General features: G+C 39.6%; 1 protein-coding gene across 2 annotated transcripts in view; it reads left to right on the forward strand.

The window, feature by feature from the left end:
- Positions 1-17,500, forward strand: part of LOC107558862 (regulator of G-protein signaling 3-like) — a 181,369-nt gene that overhangs the window by 112,458 nt on the left and 51,411 nt on the right. For both annotated transcript variants that reach the window (XM_016242551.1, XM_016242552.1), the window contains exon 12: positions 16,616-17,479. In XM_016242551.1, coding sequence (XP_016098037.1) covers positions 16,616-17,479 — 864 coding nt within the window. The remainder of the gene's footprint in view (positions 1-16,615; positions 17,480-17,500) is intronic.

A 17,500-nucleotide genomic window follows, 5' to 3' on the forward strand; every position in this document is an offset into this window, starting at 1 on the left:
CCGGACACACTGCAGCTTGGTCCTCAACCGGCTGAGAGGCTCTCACTCGTGGTGCTATGCGATGGTACTGGACATCGTTGGTGGACGGCCCACCGCTCCTCTGCTTCCTGGCGGACGGCGATGGCTCCTCCTGTTGAGGGCAGCCGGCAGCGAGTCCCCCGTTCCCTGCTCCTCCCCAGTCATGGCGGACGGCAGCAGGCTCCGGCCTCCTAGCGAACGGGGCCGACTCCTCCACTCCCTCTCAGATGGCAGCCACCCCTCCTCGACCCAGGAGTGCAGCCGCAAGCTCTCAGTCCCATCTCGTCTTCCATAGTTCCAGCACCATCTCTTCGGGCAGCCACCGGTGGTCTCTCCGCTTGTTCCTGCTGCCCGATCTCCTCAGCATCGCAATCCCCCTCAGCAGCGAGGGCTCTCTGACAGGGTGTCCCTCCTTCCTCCCAGGTTTCGGCACCAATGTAACAACGTACGTAGTTCGGGCAGAAGGAGGCGGGAACCGGCGAACATTTAAAGAGAACTTTAATAAAATAATTATAAAACAAACACAAAATGAAAGTAAAGCGGCAGCCCCTCGCGGACTACTGCCGCACACAAAACACAAAATAAAATCCAGGCCTGGTCCTCTCTCCTCCAACACTGTCGTAACTCCTCCTTTTATCCTTCCGGAGCTCCTCCATGGGACTCGAGACCGGTGAGTGGTGCAGGTGTCGCTCATCATCATCAATTACTCCACCGGCCTCGCTCCGTTCCCACAGCTCTCGGCCCCGCCCCCACTCGTCACACTGTGATTTTACCTCCTCGTTGTATTGAAATATTGAAGCTATTTTATTAACAAAAGTCACGGGCAGCATTAACAACAAGTTTCTGTGCTCCTGAATATTTCTCTGTGTGTGCAGCACAATCTCCGATCTCTGTGTGCGAGTGATGTGTGTGTGTGTGTCAATTAAAGCAGCACATACATTTTGAATAGTGATTAATCTGACTTGGAACCAGTGCATTAATTTTTTTTAATGCATACCTGCCAGCCAGTCAGAATCAAGAATTCAGACTGACCATGGTATAACTGACTTAAATGCTTTACTTTGTAGTTGTAGTTTTTAGTAGCATTTAAATAAGTTTTCGCTTTTTTTTACCATTCTAGAGTATCTGCTTTTCGGGCCATTTTGAGCACCACAAACAGAGCAGATAGGTCTCTCTCTCTCTCTCTCTCTCTCTCTCTCTCTCTCTCTGTGTAGTGGACATTAATGTTTGTGTATTCAGTCAGACATGGAAGTCCAGCCAAGTGGCATGATGTCTTGAGTGAGGCTGGGGTGTGTGATCAGTGCTTAATGGTGTGTTTGTGAAAGACACTCTCTCTCTCTCTCTCTCTCTCTCTCACACACACACACACACGAACACACACATTTGATTCTTGTGGCTGTTTCTCCGTCCTGATGGTGAGTGTGTGTCCATGGTGTGGTTTACTTCTGTCTGTGTCTCGGCGTATGTGCTTGTGTACTGTATTGAGTGGTTGCCACTATTCTGTAGAAGCTTACAGGATGTTAAAAAGTGTGTGGAGAGACATTTTTGCTCAGAGGTTGCTCTTTCATTTCTCTGGAGGAATCAACTTTGTCTCAACTAACAACTGAAACTAAAGAGATGCTATATAGAGCTATAAAATAAAGGTTGTTTTGAAAGAATGAGCGTTGAATGTAAATTGCACATAGCCAAACAGATGTTTTTGCAAGCACTGGGTGAGTAGTCAACTGTATTATTTCATGCTGTCTTATAAAATCCCACAGTTAAAAGGTTGTGTTGATAGGTTTATAGAACATTTTCATATGTTTTCTGCTGAGTTCAGCAAGTGCCACACAGCAAAATTAAGATAATATTTCTCAAACAATAATGACTTTGACTTCTCTGAGACTTTGGTAATCTTGGCAATCTTGGTAATCTGAGCATGACTTGAGACATTAAGAACTTAAATAGAGACACTATTGAGATTACTTGGGGGCTGTGGGGCGTTGTCAAGAGAAACATCTGAAACATCAAAATACTTAAGCAAAAGCCTCTTTTTAATGTCATTGCTGTATAAGAGCAACAAATGACACATTAAAGTCTTAAAAGCCTTTTAGTATAATTGTACAAATGTCCACCTTCAGCTCGTGACTCACATGTCTTTCTGCGATGAAATCTTTACTGAACTCTCACTATATCACACAATATGAGCTATAAAACCTTGTAACAAATAGGATACTCAACAAAAACACATTTGCAAACTTTTTTCCCCATATTGTTTAAAGGTTCAATAAACTGTTCCACTCCTTTGTCTATTGAAGTGTTGAGTGTGAATATATTAAATAAATCTTGAGAAGTGCATACTTTCTATTAAACTATTTGTTGCCCTCCTTCCCAAATGAAAATGAATAAGATCAATAAGGGCACCTAGATTTTCTTCAATGCAAATTATTTTTACTCATATGTTTCCTTTAGCTGAAACAAGCCTGCTCTGTTTATTTTGCCAGTGATCAGCTTTTATATTGATTCTGAAACAAACCTCAAAATACTTTTGTCCATGTTGTAGGCTTCTATGCTGTAATCAACTGGGAAACTATTTGGTGACTGTATAATTATGGGAGAACAGAGCACAACCAAACAAAGGGCTAGTTGTAACACTTGTGGTTTGAATTATTCTACACAAGATAATACTCATTAAGTTGTTAATTTTCACAGGATAGATAGATAGATAGATAGATAGATAGATAGATAGATAGATAGATAGATAGATAGATAGATAGATAGATAGTTAGATGGATAGATAGATAGATAGATAGATAGATAGATAATTCTGCAAAAAAAAATAATCTTGGTATCGTTATAATCTCTAATACACTGTAAGTAAATACATACACTTACATAAATAAGGTAATTTCAAAAATAATTTCTTTCTTTCAGAAATTATTTCTTTCATTATCCCTTGGGTTTACAGATTTTTTTAGTACATGTAGGGCACAGTACAATGAGCCCCGCTATAAGAAGTAGGCGACTCCATGCAGTTACAGAGATAATTGACATAATTCCCTATTGTGAATTCTATTTACTGCAGCATGAGAAAGTATGAAGTCCCCCAAGGGTCATGTACAGTAGAAGAATGTTTTCTGATAATCTCGTGCCTACAGTTTTGCAACCGGTGCTCCATTTATGAACTGTACTCATGAAATTGTAAACAGTTCCCTCATTTTTCCCACAGATTTGTAATTTGAGCCCTCGATTTAGAAGTCGGTACTCTCAGATTTGACAACTGTACTCTTAGATTTGTAATCTGCACAGACAGGTTTGTAAACTGTGCCCACCATTTGTAGCTCGTTCTCTAAATTTAGAAATTCAGTGATACATTTAATGCTAAAGATGCTAAACATTTTTTCCTCCTAAGTTACACTAGAGGGGGTTTCTGTAAGAAACAGTACCTATACATTAAATTATTACCTTTAACAGCTGTTTGTGGAGGGTAAATTGTGTTCAACTAAATGTGTTTTGTTGGATATGTTTGTCTGTTTTCCAACATTGGTATTTACTAAAGGTATTATTTTATGTGAAAAGTGGACTTTATTGACAGAATAATTAAGAGTAGATTTTATTGCATTATTTTATTTGAATTAGGTCACATAGCCCACAAAACGTTAGAGGGACAAAGCTGTCATTTGGTGATGATGCAATGTGTCCCACCGATGAGTTGCAACATTTCTCTTCCCTTCTTTCATTAATCTTTTAGGTCTAGCAGCCCTAACCGTGTTTGTTTGTGGAGGACAGGCGTTGGTGAGATTGGGCATGAGGGATCAAGAAAATTAGGCTTTATTGGGCCGAATGACTTTGTGATGGCTTGTGTGACCTTAATCAAGTATTGTGTGTCCCTGACCTTCTGTGTTTGATTAATTTTACCTCTGTGCCCTTCCCTCTCTCTCTGAGAGTAGAGGAATATATTAGACCCTAGTATCAGAGAGATTGTCTCTAATGGTCATGAAAAAGGTAATGGTTGTTTGTTTACTGTTGAATATTTTATGGCTCTATTTGGTGGATCTTCTCTGTTTGGTAAAATTGAGACATACTGCCAGATTCTACTAAAATATCTGTGATAAAAGCGATTGCTGGCAACTATTTAGCAATTACCTCATGTCATATTTCACAGTGATGCAAATTTTTTGTTGTTTATTCACCTTTTTACTACACCCATTGACGCTTTGCATGAATTATGGGAGTAACTTTGATTAAAGTGTAAATAATCAGACAAAGGTTCACTTTGTGAACACAATAATAAGAATTGTCAAAAACTGGATACATTGTAAAAGCATTAGTAAATTACTTTCAAGAGACCATGAATAACCCTAAAACCTCAATTTTTCAACAGCAATATTACAGACATGTTAAATATCACTGTAGTAATATATATCTATATCATGTGACATACATAACAATTACAGGTCCCACTTTATATTAGGTGGCCTTACTACTATGTACATAGATCAGAAAAAAATAAAATAAAATCTGGAAGGAGACATGAGGATTTGGGGAGAGGAAACAAGATTCTTAGTGTATTCCAGTGCATTATTTATGGGATATATTGTAAATTAAATCAGGAGAGAAGACCACAAATCTGCTGTTTTTTTCATACTGTTACAGTGGAATACAAAGAAAAAAGAAAATAATAGGGAGGAAAATAATTGAAAAATGCTCTTGCCATATATATTCTTGTTATACCATACCACAATTAAATACCAAGTGTTAACGTTATTCATCTGACATATGAAAATAGAACATGAAGAAAAATGTACAGGTAACAGATCTGAAATTATTTGTTTAAAAAGGCAGATAGGATATAACAGGATATAAATATACTTATAATAAAGCTGTTTTTATAATGCATATTTTAACAAGTCATTGTAATTATTAAGATTAGAGTTCACAATGTTTTACTTGATAAATATTGCAAACCAAAATTACAAATCAGACTTCTTTAGGGTCAACATGAAATCAATCCTAATTACAGTATTTTCTTGTTTTATGTTGCTGGTCCCCCCCCCCACACTTAGTGTGTTTAACTATTGGCCACATGGCACAAGCTGACTGGCCTCTGATGATTTTGTAGCCAGTTAGATTGCTTGCTCAACATTTACTGTAAATTGATTCACTGTAAGCTGCTTCCACAGATAGTGTCTGATTCATTGTAAGTTGCTCCCCAAATATGTATAAAACTGGTATTAGTAAGTACACTTTAGATACTAATATATACTTTTAATATACCACTGCTTTAAATGTACTAATATGTACCGCTAAGTTACTATTAAATACAATTTAGGGGGTAAATAAGGTTCAGAGATGTACCTTTTAGTTTTAACTTAGGACAGTGGTTCCCAACCATGTTCCAACCACATTGGGAACCACTGTCTTAGGGTACCGTCCCAGTGACAGCTTTTTTTTTTTTTTGTGTACAGTGCACAATTAAATGTCCCCTGAAACCCTCCACCTCCCCCAGCTCCACCTGTCTAGATCTACTATGGCCTATTCATGCAGCAGCAGCACATCCTACATGTTCACAGCAATGTGTCTGTGTTTCGATTGGCAGCAAGTATCCATACTTCAGCAGTAGCAGTGTACATAGCAGATCTAGTCCAATCTAAATATAAACAGATCAAGACCAAATACATTAACACTGCCTTATCCATTAACATTCTAAAACTATTCAGAGAGTCAAGATTGAAGTATATATGTGTGTATTGTCTCTGTATCTTACCTCGCTCCTCTTGTTAGTGTGTATCAAGGGATCTGGCATGTCTTGGTGTGCAAGGCACGTCTCCTCTCCATGTGCCTGCTCTGAGGTGTTTGCCACCCCCCACCCCCCCTCCCCCAAACGTCCCATTCAGTTACGCCTTTAATCTGCTGTTTCTAATGCTGTACTGACAACACTGTACAGACATGTCTCTCCCACTGATTTCCCTCATTCTGTGAGCACAGACCTACCGGGACAGCAGCCAATTATCTTCAGTGTCCCATTGATTTATCAATCAACCCAGCACTAATGTTCACCAACATTATTCTATGGTCGATTCCTGGTGACTGAATCCTTTAAGATAGTAAGCAACTGATTTATCAATGCTTGGTGTTGTGATACTGTGATTAGATTTTCAGTTTGTTCAAATATTTAATCAAGATTATTTATTTATTGTAGCTGCTGTTGCATTCAGTTCCCTCCTAATCTGTCAGCGTTACTAAAATGTATGAAAATAGTGTCTGTCTGATGTGGTAGACACTTAAACTGACAGAGTGTGTGAATCCTGAACGTTATAATGCAATTCAATAGTTTAGGTGGCAAATAGGGAAAAAAAATAGTGGGGAAAAAAAACTACTACAAATATCCTGAAAAATTAATAACTGGCGATAATTTTTCTAAGCTTGAAGATGTTGACTGCATTGACTTTTAATAAATTTACACAAATTATGAGAAAATATAATTTTTGTTTTGAAGATGAAGGAAAGACTAGATTTGGAGCTTTAGGCAGGTAATGTTAGTCAAGCACTCAGACAGCTTGATGCTCAGCTGGTCACAATGTCTGTCAATATAATTCAGACACATATCACAGTGGTTCCAGCTCTTTTGTGACAGTCTTTAGCCTCTAGTGCCCCTAATATCTGTCTTGAGTTTGCACAGAAGCATACTGCCAACATCACCATATTGCTTCAGTTCTAATTGTCTGTCATTTTTGTTTGAGAAAAATTATATTTTAATTTTGTTGTGTGGCACTTGCTGAACTCAGCAGAAAACGTATGAAAATGTTCTATAAACCTATCAACACAACCTTTTAACTGTGGGGTTTTATAAGACAGCACAGAATAATAGAGTTGACTACTCACCCAGAGCTTGAAAAAACACATCTGTTTGGCTATATGCAATTTACATGCAGTCACACACACACACACACACACACACACACACACACAAACACAAAAGTGTACTTTTAAGCAGTTTATATTCTCCACTTAATATTCTGTAACTTAAGATTGTATTTTTGTTTAACACAAATTTTCATCAAACAGAGTATTCCCTATCACAGCCCGGTGAGTTACAAAGCCCTGAAAAATATTACAAAGCAGACTATATTAATGGTCCTTAATATAATTTATAAGAAGTTAAAAATTTAACTTTAAATTTAAAAGATTTAAAAAAAACTTTTTTCTTTCTTTTGCATTTGGAATGACATATTCTTAACAAGTTTCTGAGATTCGTCTATTTACTTGATTCAAGGTTTCAAAAAAACCTCTTCAGGAGGTCTTTGAAAGGTTCGACGTCAACCTTGCGTACTTGTTGTGTGGAATAACTTGTTTCCTGGTGGACTGATAAAGGCCTGTTCACTCATGGAAATTGCACAAAGACAGCTAATTAAATTGGAGATTGTTATTTTGAGAAAGCTTTTGACATTTTCATCAGACGGTACTTAAATTATTTGAGAATGTGTCATCTGAGGTTGACACTATGAATGGTCTGACTCAATGAAAGAAGAGAGAACCAAAATGTCTGAAAACCTACATTTGTAATCCTTTTGACTAAAATCAATCCTAAATTACTGTGCAGGATGCTTAAGGTGAAAACTTATGGTGAATATAAAGCTGGTTCATTAAATTATTAGGCATATTTATTGACAGGATAATGGAATATGATTATGGCAAAAAATGACAAATTATAGTTTTTCCATCCATTGCTAATCACTTAACAGAAGAAAACTTCCTCCAAGTAATGGTAACTATTACATAGTTGTTGTGAGGTCTTACTTTTGTTTAGGATTCATTATCTTTTAGCTTCTTTAGTTGAGATAAAATGTTAAAGGAAGTGCTGAAGGCTACTGGTTTAGTTTAGAGAATATTCCAACTAGGTTTTTATTAGATTTAGCTGACATTATTCCACCAACATATTTATTTATTGATTGTAAAAGGCAATGTTTCCTTTTCAAGTCATTCACATCAGTAGCTGAAGCTATATAAAATATAGGAGTGAAGTTAACACTTTAGTATAGGGACCTTAACTTAGTTAATGGTTTTTTAATAGCGAGAATTGGACCTTAAAATAAAGTGTGACCGCAGCGACAATCTCTGAAACCTGTACTGGCAGATGAAGCTTGATGCTCTACATTGTTTGCATGTGTCCTTATTAATATATATAACAAGAGAGAAGGACAATTTTGTCAGAATGTTTTTTCCAGAGTCCTGATTATCTTGTCTTTGTTTCACCCTGACTCAGCTGAGTTGCTTGCGACTATGTGTATTGAGAGCGCATGAAGCTAAAAAATGCTTTGCTCCCAGATTGCTTGCTTTAAAAAGAAATGGCCCGATCTCCAACCTCTGTGGTGCCTGAGGGGCCACATGATCTAGGGAAGCGAGAACAAGACATGGATCACAAGGTCTCCAATGATAAGCTAATGCCTGCTCAAGCCTTACGTATCTCCTCTTCCCCTAAGGTGGTGTTGCCCCTAGTTTGTTAGTGATAACATGCACACAGTGGGCTCGCTGTGTCCAGTCATGTTTGACTGTGAAGATGAGGAAATCAATACTCGTTTGCAGAGGTCTAAAGAGTTCATGAAAACCATACTTGAGTAAAAGTTCAGATAGCTTACAGTGAAAATTACTCCATTACAAGTCACCATTTCCAATAGGCCTACTACTTGAGTAAAAGTCTAAGAGTATCTCATTTGAATGGTACTCATACTAATCATAGGCTCAAGTCCTCAACACCTAAGATAAATAGCAGTGAAAAACAAGAAAGAGTTGATTTGTGAGGAGAGCAATCGCATGTTTATTTTCTAAAATCAAAATTAACCTGAACACCTCAAAATTGAAATAAGTCAAGGCAGACACAACAGCCTCTTAAATGTCTAAAACCACTGAAGTCTCAGTTGAGCTCAAGTTCTCAATAAGGGCATAAGTCAACCAATATCCTTTAAAAAGGTCTAAATAATATGAAGTAAAATCAAACAGTCAAAGTCTACTTGCACTATAGACATGCTGGTTTCAGTTGTAGTCATGTCCTAATCTCATATATGAAAAACCTGTGATTCACCTGAAAACACACTTGCAATCATGTAAAATAGCCTTAGTTTATAATAGCAAGTTTGGGTAGACAAGGCCGAAATGCACAAGATGTAGTACCTTCAATGCCCTGTAGATGGTGATGTCAATGCTTTTGTAGCAGAAATACACTACTGCAGAAAAAGTTAGGTGCCATGCAAAATATAATGAGTAATTGCATTACTTATCAGAAATGTAGTGGAGTAAAGAGTACATACACTTACTGAAAAAGGTAGTCATGTAGAAAGTAAAAGTTGCTAATATCTTTGATACTCAGGGAAACTACAAAGTAGTAAAAAAGATACTTAGGTACAGTAACTAATTACATTTACTCAAATACTTTACTCCACTGCTTGTTGTTGTTCCGACAACATGGTTTGATCATAGTCAAGTGAGGGGCTCTTTGAATCTCTTCCCTGTTGGATGGAGAAATGGTATAAAGTCAGCTGTTTAGATGAAATCTGAGGCAGAGTCACTAAGGTTCACGGTGGAGCAGTCAAGAAATTTAAACTCCATTAGGTCAATCCAGAGGTACCTGAAAACTCTTTGCTTAATGAATGGTTCATGCTAATGCGGTGCAACATTCTTGCCAGAGCTGCACAAGCAGTTTGTAAAGGCCTTGAAAACATTTTACTCTGCTCAAGTGGATCGCGCTGCACAGAGTGGGTATCTGGTGGTTCCTTCAGTCGAGGATGTCCACTTAAGTCCATTTGCATAAATCTAAACAGTGCTACCCTCCAGGGGTGCATTTCGCTAAAAGACTGTAAGCCTACTATGGTCAAGTTCCTTGTTAGTATGACATGTGGATTTGAGTAGATAATGCTCTTGAACAAAATAACAAAGGAAAAATGCAGTGCATTTTGTATCTTTCATTTAATATCAAGGACAGGCAACGCTGCTCCTCTCACAGATTAGAACCTCAAACCGTAAACACATGAACTGTGGTTTATTGTTTTATATATCAGGCAGACAGTCTCTTATTCTGGGTGGTTCTTGGCCAGAATAAGATGCAATATGGATTAGACTTTGTGGCAGTGGCCTGGATTAGAGAAACTAGATGAAATCGATAGTGCTTTGTTTAGGTGCTGTAGTGTTGACTTCTCAATGGCATGTACTAAATCATTCCCCACGTACCTCACCTTGAGCCACAGGTCTGCTGGTCATTAGCCTTGCTTGATAATTTAAAGCAGCTTGTGTTGGTGCAAGCAATGTCTCTTTGTCCTTAAATTCTCTCTTCTTTGCTTCATGTTTTAATATGTGGATTTAAATCATTCATGACCAACATGACCTACGTGACTACCTCCGGCATGACACTCATTCTACACACTTGCTGTAGCTGACATTTGCAGCAGAGGATCACAGCTCAACACCAGACGTATTGCTCTCAGTGTCTTAAGCAAGAAAGGCTATCACACAAATATGCAGATGGAAATTCTTGGTTAATGTTTGTGAGCTGTCCCTTTGTACATGCCTGCTGTATGTTAGTTTAAAGGGGTTATGAAATGCAGTTTCTGATTTTTAAGTCGGTTTCTCAAGGTTAGTTTATAAGGATATCTGCATTTTTTGCATCAAAAGGTCCAATATTTGTCAAATAATTCCACTCTCTGTAAAAAAAACAATAAATTTTAAGGAGTGTTACATCTTGCAAAAATTTAAGTAAATGTTTACTGGTGTGACTGACTAACTTGATCTCCATCCACACCCTCCTTTGCCTCATTTCGTGTGTTTTGATACTCGAGATGGCAAGCGCTGTGACAGAGCCATGTATGTTCGAGTCCGAGTAAGATGAAATTGAAACAATGCAACCACAATGATTGCAACAGTCTGTTTCAGTGTGGTAATTGATTTTTCTTGCTTAATTGCGTAATTTTCATATATAGTTTTAAAAGTACTTTTGTTACTTGTTGTATTACAAAAGATACCACAGGTTAAGTAGGTTTACAAAAATTGCATTGTTTCTCAGTGTGATTTTATTAGCAACACTCAATAAATGATATGCTTAGTGTCTTAATAACTTGAAATGCTGATTTAACATTTAATAAAAACACACTATATGATTAAAAATAAATGTACTTACCTCCTTTGCCTGCAAGGATAAAATGCTTGGCACTGCTGTATCTTTCACTTGAATAGAATATATATTATATAGAATTCTATTATATAAAATAAAATAATTTGGTAACACTTTATTTTAAGGACTAATTCTCACTAATAGCAAGTTGCATATTAGCATGCATAATTACTATCATGGGTGTCACGGTCTGTCGGAGGGAACGACGCGGAGACGTGGATCAAAGCAACAGTCTTTAATAAATCCAAAACAAGTGGTAATCCACACTAGGAATGGCTTTGACACATGAACATGACGTTTTGAGACCTGACAAACAGATTGCACAGACTTGGGCTTAAATACATGGGATGACGAGGACAATTAACAAGACACGCCTGAACCAAATGACATAATTAACTAGAAAGAAACTGGGTCTCGCAGAGCACATGGGGAGAAAAACACACACACAAACAGTCCTGGGGTGTAACAGTTCGCCCCCTTCCGGAAGGCGCTTCCTCGCACCACAGGAACAACAAAGGGAGGGATGCAGGGGAACTCAGGAGGAGGTTCTGGTGGAGGAGCCGGAGCGACAGATGACCGAGGTGGAGCCGAAGGGAAGGAGGAGCCTGACCAAGCCGGAGGGACAGAGGGACAAGGTGCAGCCGGAGGAGTGGAGTCCCGAGGCGACAGATGGTCGACGACTGACCAAGGCAGAACCGGAGGGACGAGGGAGCCCTGCGAAACCAGTGGACTGACGGGCCACGGCGGAGAGGAGGGAGCTAGGATAGAGCCATGGTGGAGCCTCTGGGTCGATTGGCCAAGGCGGAGTCCGGGACTCAGAGGCTGGAGAGGAGGGAGCTAGGATAGAGCCATGGTGGAGCCTCTGGGTCGATTGGCCAAGGCGGAGTCCGGGACTCAGAGGCTGGAGGCGGAGACAGGGGATCCTCCAGCCATGATGCCGATGGAGACAGGCAGACCCGCAGTGATCCCACCGCACAGATGGTGGGCTGAAGGTGAGCAGAGGGGCTGCCAGGCAACAGCAGTGGAGGAGGCAGTAGCTGGAGGGTGGGTGGGCATTTGTGAGCCTCCGGGCTCTCAGGGCTGGTGTGCGCTGCCCACACACACCAAATTGCGACTCCCAGCACCGGAAGCACATCTGATAGGGGAACGACAGGGCTGGCAGACAGTTCAGGGTAGACTGGTAAGTCCGAGGAAGGTGGGAGGTGAATGGGCATGTACGCATATACAGTATATCTGCCTCCCAGTCTATTAGGTCCCCAGAGTGCAGGGGATGCTCACCCTCAGCAGTGGTGCAGTGGGCGGGGCTTCTCTCCAAGCCGTCGCGTTCCCTTACATAGTCCACGGGCGCAGGCTCAGTTGCTGGCTCTCGCACCTGGTCAGACGTAGGGTGAGGCTTTGGTTCTGGGGTGATCCTCAGCTCTGTCGCTCCTGTTGGCGATGGCTCGTCAGTCGCAGCAGGCATAGGCTCTCCGTCTGCGGTGGGCTCGGGCTTTGGGTCTGGAGTGGAACTGGTGAGATCATCCTTGGGACAGATGGTGAACGGAGATCGGATTCTTGCCAGTATCCACTCCACAAAGGTGGCGAAATTCTCCCGAGGGCCATCTTCGGACGATGACACTCTGCACATGGTGTTCAGGCTGGCGTCGTAGAACGCACAGAGCACATTGTCTGGGTAGCTGGTGTGATGAGTGATGTCCAGGAACAGTCTGCTATGGCCCTCGAGAGATCATTCGCCCTGCTCCAGCAGGAGGAGGAGGTATTCTGGGTGGGTTATGGTGGCCAAGGGATCCATGAGGAAAACAGAACACTGTACAAAAGGGTACACACAGTAAAACTTTTTTGTCAGTCAGGTCTGCTGTCACAGTCTGTGTCGGATGGAACGCAGCGGAGACATGGAGCAAAGCAACAGTCTTTAATAAATCCAGAACAAGGGGTAATCCACACTAGAAATGGCTGTGACACACGAACATGACATTTTGAGACCCGACAAACATAGGCTGCACAGACTTGGGCTTAAATACATGGGATGACGAGGACAATTAACAAGACCTGAACCAAATGACATAATTAACTAGAGACAGAAACTAAGTCACGCAGAGCACATGGGGAGAAAAACAAACACACACACACACACACACACACACACACACACACACACACATAGTCCAGGGGTGTGACAATTGGCTGTTTATTACTTATAAAGCACATATTAATGCCTTATTCTGAATGAGCATATTTTAGATCCCTTAATCCTACCCCATACCTAAACTTAACAACTACCTTACTGACTATTAATAGGCTGCAGTTTATTGTTATTGTTTATTGAATCAAATGTCGTAGTTAATTGTTAGTTAATAGTGATCATTGGTTCCTAAACTAAAGTGTGACCAATAATTCACTAAACATCTTTTAATGATTTTTATTCGACATCTTTATCCAACAGCAGCATGGCTCTTGTGACTGATGGACAGACCTGAGTTGTTTGACCTTTTTTACATACGACACATCCGAGCATTTCAGAAGGGTAGAAAATTCATATTTCATTCATATTTTAAACTGGGGAGGTAGATTTGAGTTATGAAACTTGCAGTATGTTTTAATTGTAATGCAACCTCTTATATGTGCAAATATCAAGAACATTTTGATTTTCTGATTCAGGACCTCTTTAAGTAACTTGCTTCAATCTGTTTCTCCACCTTTACAGCAGCTGACCTGAAAAAAAAAGTATGTAAGAAAAAGACAATTTGTGTTAACGTTTTCTATAGTGCCCCTGCGGTGCAGGAAATGCAATTCCACTAATTGCAGTCTAACACATTTCAGAACAGAAAAACACAATGAAGGCAAGTCATTGCATAGCTTGCACATCGTCTACATGCTTGCATAGAGTATGTCTAAAGCAACATCTTATTAGGAACATTTCTGGTTTCACATGCCGATGTCACATTCATGTACCATTTAAAGATCTTTTGAAAAAGCCACAGTATTTTGCCAAATTCTGCAGACTCATTTGGTGAGAAAAAAGTAATCTCTGTTTAAAATATATTTTCCAGTCATTATGTTGGACAGCTTAGTGCTTTTAATGAATAATAGATGAGATGATTTCCTGGGAGTGACTAAAAGGTTGTACAAGCATGCACCCTTATTGATTAAATAATTAGTGGTGTTTTTAAAGGAAAAAAAATCACCATTGCACATTTGAACATTTGAGCCAGTAAGGAACCACCCAGAATATCAGCGACCACCTAGCAATGTCACTTAGAATATCTTAGCAACACCCTCGCAATGACCTTATCATCATGGCAGTTTTGCATAGGCAAAAAATCTATTCGATTTTGAAAAAATGTATATATAATCCACTCTCTCTATTTATTTAAAAGAAAAGAAATGTAGTTCATGCATAAATTCTCATGTGTAACTGTCTTATTATGTCAGAGGAAATCATCTGTCTTTGGTTCTTTTGTCCTAATTTCCTCTGTGTCGCTCTGTTCGGTAGTAACCTTTCACACAACCTAAAAATACCACAGACGAGATAAGAGGCTCATTCTTACTGAAGCTCTAGTTATGGATGGGAGAGAGCTAATATGTCATACATCATGTGAGCAGTGGTAATATGAATTCCATCTTATGACTTTTTTTTTTTGCCGGATCAGCTGAGCTTGTTTTCTGTTGCAGTAAACCCCTCTGAAAAGCACTCAGAGGAGTTTTTTCTTCTCACCAGCTTTGGTTGCACCCTATTCGAGTGAGTGATAAGCAGCATGGGCTGGTTTTGAGAGAGAGCTGATTAGTTCAGAAGGCTTCCAGTATGTACTTTTGCTAGCTTATATTAAATGTGCATTCCTGTTATATAGGCCATAACTTATTGTAATTTTCACATCTAATAATAATAATAATAATAATAATAAAAAAAAACTTAATACAGATCTGTCTACCTGTCATTTAATGCTGTTTAGAGAGACAGCAAACTCTAGTAAACTATTAGATCTAGATGAAGAATTAGTTACTGAAGCAGAAAACTAGTTTCCTTGCATCCCTTCAGGTTATTTACTTGTTATATCCCAAAAGCATATGTTATATCCCCTCTACTGTTCAGACGGGATCCATTTCTCATTTCCAACAGTAGATGGTGATGTAAGTTTTCCTATACCAGCATTAAAAAAAGTGTTACAGATTCTTCTTTTCAGTGCTGCAAGCAACCTAGTAAAATGTGTAACATTTCGACTTATGCTTGACTAAGATTAATCACAAATCTGTCTACAAATGATTGTCTGCCTTATTCATTTTTATTTTTTGTGTTTTTTCCCTGTTTGTTTTATATGGATGACACTGCATTTCTACACTGTCTAAATTTCCTTAAAAAAAAAAAAAAAAAGATGACATTTTCATTCAGAAGTCCCCCCTATATTTTGCCCTGAATCTATAGAACCTGAAACTAAAGCAAAAAGTAAATATTTTGGCCATAAAAGAAAGAATACACAAGTTAATACATAAAATATATTTCCCATTTAAAATTCAGTGGACTGTATCCTAAAAGTGCTGACTTGAAGCCCATTATATGTTTAAATAATGTAATACCATGGGATTCTTATGACTGTTTTATGATGAGTAAAACCCCATTTAGACAGGTATAGATTTATCAAAGGAAATTAGAGAAATTTGTATTTTACAAATTCGCATTGTGGTTTTAATTATGTCCATATCTGCAAAGTCTGTGTTTTTTCACACAATCTCTGTACAAATTCCAGAGCAAATTACCTACCTTTTCCTATCTCCTCTGATAAATCTAATCCCATCTGTCTGTGATTGCTGATATTATATTTTCACACCTCTTTTCCTCATGTGTTTTGGCTTACATGAATTACCATAAATTATTATTTTCAACCTCTATTCTATTCTGCTGAATTCATCCTTCAGTGTCCAAAGTCACTTACTTCTTTTCTGGCTTTTTTTATAGCCTTTATTTTACCAGACTTTGTTGTTAGATTCTCGCGTAAAATCTCCCGTGCTTTTCAGGCTTGAAATACAGCACTCAATTTTAAACATCTGCCTAGCCATCAAGTGGTATTTGACATGAAAAAGTGTGAAGAACTGAGAAAGCTTCAAAGAACATCTAGAGTGCTTTTTCGCTTTGAATTGGTTTGCTTAAAACTTAAGGAAATCAGTGACTGCTGCTAATGAAACAGTTACTTATCATATACTATTATGATAAGCAATGAATAAGATGATAAACACACTGAGTAGAATAAAGTATTCAACACTCCTATAATTTTGGAATACCTGGTGATGCCCACTTGGCCACGTCACTTCACTTCACGTATTTGTTCATAAATACAACACAATATTTTCTGCAGTAGTTCTACAATAATTGTTGTTCAGTTACTGACTATAATTACATATTGTAATATTGCACTGTTAGAAAAACAGTAACGGTTTTGCACCACTGTGTTCTTCTGTTGTCAGATGCTCGAACCCAAGCAGGATGAGCCATGTGACCTCAGGGGCCGGAGAATGACCTGTGAGGATGACCATTCCCTGGGCAACCTGTCCGATGCATCAGCCACCACTGCGAGTAGCCCTCAGTCCAGGAGTCTCACCCTGCTGGAGGATCTGTGCACCCCTCTGGAGGAGAACAGTCACCTGGTTCCACCAACACCTCCGCCCTCCACTGAGGGAGAAGATGGGAAGAGCACGGAGAGCAGCATGAATGAGCTATGGGGGGAGGATGAAGGCAAAGAGAAAGAGGAGGAGAGGGGGAATACTGAGCCAATGACCGAGGAGAAAGAAGAGCAGGAGTTCTTGCATGCACACGCAAGAGACTGTGAAGATGAAAAACAGCTGCTTGTTGATGAGGACAACGCTCCAGAGGCAGTGGACACAAATGCTCCACCTTTATCCTCATCCTCATCATTTGTCATACCCGAGCTGCGATTAGATTGGTCCTTTAGTGCAGACGCTCTCTCCACCCCTGGCACAGATGAAGAATATGAAGAAGATGATGAGGAGGAGGAGGAAGACAGTGATGATAACTACCTGGAACGCTGTGATAGTAAACGGAGGAGCATGGTAGAGGCCACTTCCTGCGAAAAGCACTCAGGTGGACTCAGCGTGCAGAATTCCCTGCGCAGACGCACACACAGTGAGGGCAGTCTTCTCCAGGACCCTTGCACAACCTGCTTCACATCTGACAATGCCATCAACTGCATGGAGGTGGCCGGGACACACAAGGGCGGCTGGACACTTCCATCACCCAAAACCCTGAAGAAAGAGCTGACTAAAAATGGAGGGTCCATGCACCAGCTGTGCATGCTCTTCTCCGGAAGAAAAGTAAGTCCTTCTTGTTCTTAC

This window comes from Sinocyclocheilus grahami, unplaced genomic scaffold (assembly GCF_001515645.1).
Source record: "Sinocyclocheilus grahami isolate Dianchi unplaced genomic scaffold, SAMN03320097.WGS_v1.1 scaffold662.1, whole genome shotgun sequence".
Classification (NCBI taxonomy): Eukaryota; Metazoa; Chordata; class Actinopteri; order Cypriniformes; family Cyprinidae; genus Sinocyclocheilus; species Sinocyclocheilus grahami.